At 39.6% G+C, this 10,576-nt stretch overlaps 1 protein-coding gene across 1 annotated transcript; it reads left to right on the forward strand.

Moving 5' to 3' along the window:
• Nucleotides 1-102: 102 nt before the first annotated feature.
• SSMEM1 (serine rich single-pass membrane protein 1) lies at nt 103-9,788 on the forward strand. Its single transcript, NM_001034785.2, is given in 3 exon segments — nt 103-336; nt 6,608-6,662; nt 8,957-9,788. Coding segments are annotated over 3 exon segments (726 nt in total). The 5' UTR covers nt 103-153; the 3' UTR covers nt 9,445-9,788.
• Nucleotides 9,789-10,576: the final 788 nt, after the last annotated feature.

The following is a 10,576-nucleotide window of genomic DNA, read 5'->3' on the forward strand; positions in this document are numbered from 1 at the left end:
GTAGCAATCCAAGAAATGTTTGTCAGTTCCTGTCACAATTAATGAAGTGTATATGTCATAATAGGTTGCCAAGGAAGTTGTCATACACCTCAAGTACTTCCCAGTCATCTTCATCCCTATGAGCATGTTTTATTTTCAAAGCAAGAAGTCATCATGGGAGATCTTTTTTCTTTATTTTGGGAGGTGGATCCTCCCGCCATTCCTATAAGTTTTACCATTCCAAATCAAGATTATGAATGCCGGAAGGATGACTCTTGTGGGACAATAGGGAACTTCCTGCTTTGGTATTTTGTCATTATACTGGTCCTGATGTTCTTCTCTAGGGCTTCTGTCTGGGTAGGATATGATTTTTCATTTTATTTTTGATTTTTCATTTTAAATAATATATATTTAAGTAGATTTACTGTATACTAGGGAATTTCCATAAAATAAATTTTACAGTGGTGAAACTAGTTTTTACAAGTTTGTTTTCTAGTTTTGAAAATAATGCAGTATCATTCTAGAGGATCCAAAAATATAGTAAAGGATGAAGAAAATTGATGTACTGTTTCTTATTTCCTAGAGATAACCACTGTTAACATTTTGGAGTATGTTCTTCTAGTTCTTTTTTTTTTTTTTTTTGTATCATAGTATATCTCTCTTCATCTCTATTTTTTATCTTAGATGGTTTGCATTGTGTTGTATATATTTTCATATCCTGCTTTTTTAAACTTAACATTATGTTGTAATACTTCATCAAATTATTTTCACACAGAAGAAGCACTCTTAATGACTGCATAATTTTGTCTTACGGTTGCAGCATAGCAAATCTGCAATTTTGAGACATTTAGATTGTTCTCAGTTGCTAAATTCTCCACATGCTAAGTAAGCTGGGGTAAACTTCCCTACTGGTTCAGTTCAGTTCAGTTCAGTCGCTCAGTCGTGTCTGAGCCTTTGTGACCCCATGAATCTCAGCACGCCAGGCCTCCCTGTCCATCGCCAACTCCCGGAGTTCACTCAGACTCACGTCCATCGAGTCAGTGATGCCATCCAGCCATCTCATTCTCTGTTGTCCCCTTCTCTTCCTGCCCCCAATCCCTCCCAGCATCAGAGTCTTTTCCCTCCCAGCATCAGAGTCTTTTCCAATGAGTCAACTCTTCGCATGAGGTGGCCAAAGTACTGGAGTTTCAGCTTTAGCATCATTCCTTCCAAAGAAATCCCAGGGCTGATCTCCCTACTGGTTAATGACCTCCAAATTCCCTTTGGATGTAATTCTAATCAAAGATACCAAAGTTGTCATATTTATAGGACACATGTTGTGGGAATGAGGCAGTACATTATCCACACAGAATAAGATCCAGAACTAAACTAAACAGAGCTAAAGTCACCCTTCTGGACCACTACTAGGAGAAGAAAATGCCATCTTGGTCATCTCTCATGGCTCAGATGGTAACGAATCTTCCTGCAATGTGGGAGACCTGGTTTTGATCCTCAGGTTGGGAAGATTGCCTGGAGATGGAAATGGCAACCCACTCCAGTACTCCTGCCTGGAAAATCTCATGGATGGAGGAGCCTGGTAGGTTACAGTTCATGGGGTTGCAAAGAGTCGGACACAACTGAGTGATTTGTACTTTCTTTCTTTCACCCGCTCCAATATTCTTACCTGAAGAATTCCGTGGACAGAGGAGCCTGGCAGGCTACTGTCCATGGTGTCACAGAAAGTTGGACATGACTGAACAACTTTCACACATACACAAAAAGAGTGAGATAGTCCACTTAATCAGAGCTTTGATGCTCCCATATATTATGAGTAACTGAGCTCTTATAAGTCACTGATATGGAATCCTTGCTGGCCATTATTACCAGGCTGATGATTAATAAAACCACTACCATTTAGCCTTACAGCCAGAGCACTGGGCTGGCAATGGTCAGCTAAACTGAGTGCTGTATCAGCTCTAGATGGATGGAGAGGAGGAGGCATGTTATGTCTATGCCAGCTAGATTCCATTATAATAATCAAAGACTATTCTCTACCTCCTCCCCATAAAAATAAGTTTTATCTACAGTCTATATGCTTAAGGTAGATATTTTGCCAAAAGAATATTCAGAATACTGATAACTTATACAGGTCTTTAGACGCCCTAGCTAAGTACATTGAATTTGTCTAGATTGGCAAGAAAACTACTTTAGAAAATTAATAAAAAATTGAAAATGATTCTTGACAATTTCATCATGAAGACCATTTGAGAAGTCTAAGCTATTTCTCTGCTCCCATACTTGCACCAGCTCTTCGGAGTCATAGAGCAATGAGCTTCAAGGACCTCAAAAGAGCGTATGGTCCAGCCTCCTCTTTGTAGGCAAGGAAGATATTGGTATCCTTCCTTTGTTTGTTTGTTTTCCATCGATAAAGTCCAAAGAGATTAAGTGACTTGTCCAATGTCATGAGTGGTTATGACAGAATAGACCCAGGTTTCCTGCCATATCATTTGTTTGTTTCATAGCATAGTTGAAATGTTGAATTATATCTATTCAGTGCTGATTAAAGTCCATGGGGTCGCAAAGAGTCGGATATGACTGAGGGATTGAACTGAACTGAACTGAAGTGCTGATTAAAGCCTTAATTATCTTAGAGGTTTTGTCTTTCTCTTTATACCCTTATGGCAGCTTAAAGGGTCCCAGATTTGAAATCTGAGAACCACATGCGAGCTAGTCAAAAAGGATGAAATTTTTCCTTCACTTTGAACTTAATTTTCTCTGCTAAATTGTGAACCTTTATTTACAAACCTTGAGGTAATGGTAAAATCATGATGGAAATGTGGTGATAATTATCCTCCAACATAAAGCACAATGATCTCCTCTGGATCTGCCACTTTTTAAGACACATTTACCCTTTTGCTTTCATAGACTATCAGATCAGATCAGATCAGTCGCTCAGTCGTGTCCGACTCTTTGCAACCCCGTGAATCGCAGCACGCCAGGCCTCCCTGTCCATCACCAACTCCTGGAGTTCACCCAGACTCACGTCCATCGAGTCAGTGATGCCATCCAGCCATCTCATCCTCTGTCGTCCCCTTCTCCTCCTGCCCCCAATCCCTCCCAGCATCAGAGTCTTTTCCAATGAGTCAACTCTTCGCATCAGGTGGCCAAAGTACTGGAGTTTCAGCTTTAGCATCATTCCTTCCAAAGAAATCCCAGGGCTGATCTCCTTCAGAATGGACTGGTTGGATCTCCTTGCAGTCTAAGGGACTCTCAAGAGTCTTCTCCAACACCACAGTTCAAAAGCATCACTTCTTCGGCGCTCAGCCTTCTTCACAGTCCAACTCTCACATCCATACATGACCACAGGAAAAACCATAGCCTTGACTAGCCGAACCTTTGTTGGCAAAGTAATGTCTCTGCTTTTGAATATGCTATCTAGGTTGGTCATAACTTTCCTTCCAAGGAGTAAGCGTCTTTTAATTTCATGGCTGCAGTCACCATCTGCCGTGATTTTGGAGCCCAGAAAAATAAAGTCTGACACTGTTTCCACTGTTTCCCCATCTATTTCCCATGAAGTGATGGGACCGGATGCTGTGATCTTCGTTTTCTGAATGTTGAGCTTTAAGCCCACTTTTTCACTCTCCACTTTCACTTTCATCAAAAGGCTTTTGAGTTCCTCTTCACTTTCTGCCATAAGGGTGGTGTCATCTGCAAATCTGAGGTTATTGATATTTCTCCTGGCAATCTTGATTCCAGCTTGTGTTTCTTCCAGTCCAGCATTTCTCATGATGTACTCTGCATATAAGTTAAATAAACAGGGTGACAATATACAGCCTTGACGAACTCCTTTTCCTATTTGGAACCAGTCTGTTGTTCCATGTCCAGTTCTAACTGTTGCTTCCTGATCTGCATACAAATTTCTCAAGAGGCAGATCAGGTGGTCTGGTATTCCCATCTCTTGAAGAATTTTCCACTGTTTATTCTGATCCACACAGTCAAAGGCTTTGGCATAGTCAATAAAGCAGAAATAGATGTTTTTCTGGAACTCTCTTGCTTTTTCCATGATCCAGCGGATGTTGGCCATTTGATCTCTGGTTCCTCTGCCTTTTCTAAAACCAGCTTGAACATCTGGAAGTTCATGGTTCACATATTGCTGAAGCCTGGCTTGGAGAATTTTGAGCATTACTTTACTAGCGTGTGAGATGAGTGCAATTGTGCGGTAGTTTGAGCATTCTTTGGCATTGCCTTTCTTTAGGATTGGAATGAAAACTGACCTTTTCCAGTCCTGTGGCCACTGCTGAGTTTTCCAAATGTGCTGGCATATTGAGTGCAGCACTTTCACAGCATCATCTTTCAGGATTTGGAATAGCTCAACTGGGATTCCATCACCTCCACTAGCTTTGTTCATAGTGATGCTTCCTAAGGCCCACTTGACTTCACATTCCAGGATGTCTGGCTCTAGGTCAGTGATCACACCATTGTGATTATCTGGGTCGTGAAGGTCTTTTTTGTACAGTTCTTCTGTGTATTCTTGCCAGACTATATATGCTATATTTAGTTTATATGTTTAGTGTTTATTCAGACAGTGCTGGTATTTTCCCAAACAGTCCCAGTCCCAGTCCAAGCTCCTCTTTTTGCGTATGTGGAAGTGGAGCTTAGAAGGGGTTAAGTGGCTTGGTAAAATCCCAGTGGCAGAAAGGCAGAGCCATATCCCAGAGCTCCCTACCATCCTAACCTCCCCTTTGGGGCAGGCACTTCTGCTGTTTTCACTCAACTGAGTCAAGCCCAGAGACACTTAATAAAATACTTTTGGTAACCATAGTTCATATGATTCCACTTAGCTTGATGTAAAGTCTTTCTTTAGATTTTGTGATTTTATTTTGATTTGATGTCAACTCAAATATGGAAGCTTTCCATGAAAAGAAAATAAACCTAACTTTTTAAAGTTCATAAACTTCTAATATCTTCATAATCATCTCTAAACATTTTACATTTAAAATAAGCCCACCCAAAAACATTCTTAAAAAGGTATCCTTAAAGAGGATTCCACTCAAAATTCTCAGAAAATTATTTCAGTAACTCAAAAACAAAGAGGCACCTCATTAGAGAAACTTATCAAACATTGTGAAGATGGAGTATTAAGAAAAGAATGGGCCAAAGATCTCAGACTGCAGTTATAAATACCCAAGTATGGTACTTTTCAATCCAAAGGTAGTTTGGCTTTCTACATAAATTCATTTTTCCCCTTATTGTAGACAGTTTGAAGGATTAGATGGAAAAAAAAATCAATTTCAACTCTCAAAGCCGCTATTGCTAACTCTTGTGTACATTCCTTAGTATTTCTTCTTTTCACATTTTTAGCTAAGTTGTGATCATACTGCATATACAAATTTGCATCTTGATTTTTAAATTAATATTATAACATTCATTTCCTCATGTTATGACGTAACCTTATTATAATAATTTTTATAACTATATATGATATGATTGTGTCATAATTTAACTATTTCTACTTTTGAATTTTGTATTTATATTATCCTAATTACATTGGGAGAATATGTCTGTACATAAAACTTTCTTTTGGAGTTTATTTCTCAGTCATAGATTCCCAGAATTATTATGTGCCAAACGTGTTATGAGTATTTATAAAGTACTTGATATATTCTGAAAGAGTTGCTTTGTATGTGTAGTTTTTGGCAAAACAATTTTTAGCATCAAAAAGTGGAATATTTATCTGAAAAATGGGACAAATATATTTATGGAATATTGGGGCAGAATATTTGAAATTGGAATTATTCAAAGAAATCAATTTCTTCTGGTTGCCAAGTTCACAAGTAATATATTATGGTTGCATTTTGGAATAATGTTTCTGAAGGATTTAGGAGATAGTAAGTCTATAAATTCATATAAAGATCTTAAAGAATTATCATAATGTGACCTGATAAAATGTCCTTTAAAAAGCAATTTAAAACTAATCCTAGTACTATCATTTTTTTAAGATTATGTTTTGTGTTAGTTGCTCAGTTGTGTCTGACTGCTTGCAACCCCATAGACTGTAGCCTTCCAGGCTCCTCTGTCCATGGAATTCTCTGGGCGAGAATACTGGAGTGGGTAGCCATTCCCTTCTCCAGGAGATCTTCCCAACCCAGAGACTGAACCCAAGTCTCCCACATTGCAGGCAGATTCTTTACTGAGTCATTTTTAAATGACATTTAAACAGTATTTCTCTATAATGTCAGTGAGTTCAGGAAAACTTTATAACTTATAAGTTGTCATTGGTCTTATTTTCTCTCGATCTTTTTTCCATTTTGCTGTTCAAAACATTTTGGTAGATCCTGCTGTCAAAGCATGGTCTTCTTAATGGGCTGCAGAAGTAGGATCACTATAATAGGAACTCAATAAGTATTTATTGGACCGCTGCTGCTGCTAAGTCACTTCAGTCGTGTCCGACTCTGTGCGACCCCATGGACTGCAGCCTACCAGGCTCCTCCATCCATGGGATTTTCCAGGCAAGAGTACTGGAGTGGGGTGCCATTGCCTTCTTGTTATTGGACCGCACTGACTGCTTAAAATTAGACACTGTCTAAGTAAATATGAGTGAAAAACAACCAACTGAGATCACTATTACTAATCTGTATTTCTGAAATAGATGTCTGAGAAGAAAAAGGATGAAGACAATGGGACAAGTACTTCACCAAGTAAAGGTAAGAGCCAGCACTTATTTGATATTGGACTATGATGAAAAAAATATGTGTTGGGTGTGAAAAGCAGACAACAGAGATAAATAGCCAAGAGCATTATAGAGCCTCCCCAGACCTCTGGTGGCCCATGGATGAGCACTTTGCTTTGGTGCAGAAGGACAGCTTAGCTACTTCAGCAGAGCTGCTAGAGGCTACACATTACTGGTAGGTAGAGCTCAAGCTGTCTTTTCATTTCTCAGCATTCTCCCATCACACAGCTTGCCTTTCACACATAATTATTGCTAGTGTTTCTGCGAGGCTATGAGCTATACCTGACATCTTTTTGAATAACTTATAAGCAGTAGTGGAGAAGGAAATGGCACCCCACTCCAGTACTCTTGCCTGGAAAACCTCATGGACAGAGGAGCCTGGTAGGCTACAGTCCATGGGGTCGCAGAGTCAGACACGACTGAGCGACTTCACTTCACTCACTTCACTCACTTCATACTTTCTCCCTGGAGAAGGAAATGGCAACCCACTCTGGAATTCTTGCCTGGAGAATCCCATGGACAGAGGAGCCTGGCAGGCCATGGTCCATGGGGTCGCAGAGAGTTGGACACGACTGGAGTGACTAAGCACGCACAAGCAGTGGTGTGCTGATAAGTCTCTAACAACTGGCTCTCCAAAAATGTGTGTAGTATATAGCATTTAAAATTTTACTAGTATAAAGTATGTATATCAGATAATTTACAAATAATAAAATATATAATATACTTTAGGGTAAATTCCATATAGACTGCTGATTCTCACAAAGTACTTCTTTGATTTTGGCCATTTTCAGCCTTAGCCAACCTATAGTTACAATAGATAAATGGGTTTAGTTCCAATATGACTGTTACTTTCCTTTAAGTTAAGGAATAGGACAAAAGAAACACAAAGAGGTATGTTGGAACTTAACTTGGTTGTTAATGATGTGAATGACTTCTTTGCTGAGCTGGATAATAGTTTTAGAATACTCTGGAAGAATATTTCCTCATTTTTGGGTGCTGTTCACATTATAGCGGCTATAGGCATGATACCTTTAAATGTTATCTGCATCAGTAACATGTTCTCCACTACTTTGGGTTGTGTGCCGAGTTGCTTCAGTCATGTCCAACTCTTTGTGACCCCATGGACTGTAGCCCACCAGGCTCCTCTATCCATTGGATTCTCCAGGCAAGAATACCAGAGTGGGTTGCCATTTCCTCCTCCAGGGGATCTTCCCAACCCAGGGATCAAACCTAGGTCTCTTATATCGCCTGCATTGGTAGGCGGGTTCTTTACCACTAGTGCCACCTGGGAAGCCTGTCTAGACAATCTACAGAACCTGTCTTGACAAATCTACGTAAATGAATACCTGATTCTTAGTGCTTGTTGATTTTTATCCCATCAAAACTACTTTCAGGTTACCAACATAATGTCACTGAACATGGGAGTTAGGAAGAGATGCATAACAGCACATCATTACATAGTATTTTTAATATCCAGAAAGAACAGACATAAATAGTAGTTTCAAGAGCAAACCTCATAATGAAATGTAGTAAAATAATTAAGGAAGTGATGAATTCTGAATATTTATTACATTTATTTGTAGCAAATTGATTTAGTGGTAAGCATGTATAATTTAATTTTGACTAATGGCTACATTTAGCAGCCGTCTTGCAAGGTTCTGGAAAGTTTATCATTTCTTGTGAGCTGGCTGGTATGAGCCAAGTCCAGTACACCAGTGTATACAGAGAAAATCCTTTTTCATTTTCTGCTACCCAAATCACATTCATACACACACTTGAATCTTTAAAACATCAAGGTAGGGACTTGCCTGGTGGTCCAGTGGCTAGGACTCTGATCTTTCAATGTGGGGTCCTCGGTTTGATCCCTGGTTGGGGAACTAGATCCCACATGCCACAGTTAAGACCCTGTGCAGCCAAATAAGTAAATAAAAATAAATATTTAAAAAAAAAAAAAAACATCAAGGCAAAAGTTAAAAGGGTCCTCCTCAGAAAAGTTTGGAGACCTTTCTGTTGATATTATTTCAAGGGTCCATGAAACTTCAAAAGTAATATGTCAAGCATCTATTTGATCCTTTTGGTTTTTAGGAGTTTTGGTATGGCACTGGAAAATGAAGTCAGCTGCCAACACTTGAAAATATGTGGGGAAAAGGGGTGGTTTGGCAAATGGCAGCAAAGAGTGAGCCACACCATAGGCTTCCTTTTTAGGTAAGATGAGGTTATAGTAACCAAAAATGTGCCTAACTTGTTGATTTCTTTCATTGTTGTTAGAAAGCAAAGATATTTCCAATAAGCGGCGAGGCAAAGAGGATGCCTGGGATTCTTTGCAAATGATGAAAAAACCAAAGCAGAGCCAACTTACCCCTGTAACTGACTCAGAAGTGGCTTTGGTCAATGCCTGTCTTGAACAAAGACGAGCGAGGCGCTATTCTGAATTCAGTCAAGTGAATCGAACCCCACATGACAGTGATACTACTGAGTGTGACAGTGAAGAATCTAACTCCGGAGCCTCCTCATGGAAGGAGAGTGAAAGTGAACACCGCCCATCACCAGCCGGTATTAAGAAGAGAAAAATAGCTCAGAGGCAAAGGAATATGGGAGGTTACCAAATCAGGGAAAGGCCCTGCCTCCACTGCAAAGCCATGAGAACCAATGAATGGCTAACTCGCCATTTCCTTCAAAATGCTTCAGTAACAAGCTCAGTGAAGGGAGATGAAAATTCTGGACCTGATATTAAGACAAAATTCAGTAAATTTTGAATTTTATCAAGTCCTTACCTCACTTGAAGCCAAATGAAAGAGATGAATAAAACATGAAAAATCACCAGAGGTCTAGATGAGGAGGCTTTTACAATAAAGTCTCTCTACTAACAACAAAAACATTCTTGGAACCCAAGAGGTAAAATTTCAGATAATTCTTTGTCCAAAAACAGGCCAGTGAATTTGTTTATGGCACCACTGAAGCATCAGAGATCTGTATCCACTATGATTTTTTTTATGCAAAAGAGCACCAGACAGATATTTTATGCCTTGAGTGTATGTATTTTGTTAATGTCTGTAACACAAATAAGGAAGGTCTTTGAAAATATATTTATGTTTAGAAACCACTTAAATTTATTCATATGTTTTGATTATCCAGTTGACTGAATGAATTAGGGAATGTTGGTCGGAATAGAATTGGCCCCAATTCCCCAGATCCATATTTACAGGTGAGTCTACCTGAGTTGTATATTTTTTTGGCTGCACAGCTTGTAGATCTTAGTTCCCCGACTGGGGATTGAACCTGGGCCCTCAGCAGTGAGAGCATGGCATCCTAACCATGGAGTCCTAACCACTGGACCACCAGGGAATTTCCTACATGAGCTGTATTGTTGCGTATGTATCAGCTTGGGGCTGGTGAGAAGGAGCTGGAATGAGGCCCGATTCCTACAGTAGACCAGAAGGACAGCTGGGCCATGGGCTATCCATGATTATTGTCTGAAAGGCATGACAAGTGTTACAAAAATTATTCCGACAGTGTTAAAATGGTAAGGGAGACTTCATTCACGACTACTTGTAATAGGTGTCCAATCTATTGCAACTGGGGAGAGAAATCAAGCTCAACTCCAAATCAGCAAATTCAAGTGGAGATTTGTAGCCAAGGAAAGGGTATCAGTGGATGGGATAGAAAATTCCTACAAGGAGCCACCAAAGGTAGGAGAATTTGTGCTAAATTGACCTAGCATGATTCTTGTACAAAAGGCAGACCAAGGACTTACACATCAAAAGTGGAGGATGAGGAACTTGATCAGATGTCAAGGGTGATCAGAAATCAAGAGTGGGAAACATTAAACTTACTTAGCAGAATTCTTGCAAAAACTGGTCTGGGCAGCCAAAGGCAGGATGGGCACCA

Source organism: Bos taurus, chromosome 4 (genome assembly GCF_002263795.3).
Source record: "Bos taurus isolate L1 Dominette 01449 registration number 42190680 breed Hereford chromosome 4, ARS-UCD2.0, whole genome shotgun sequence".
NCBI lineage: Eukaryota > Metazoa > Chordata > Mammalia > Artiodactyla > Bovidae > Bos > Bos taurus.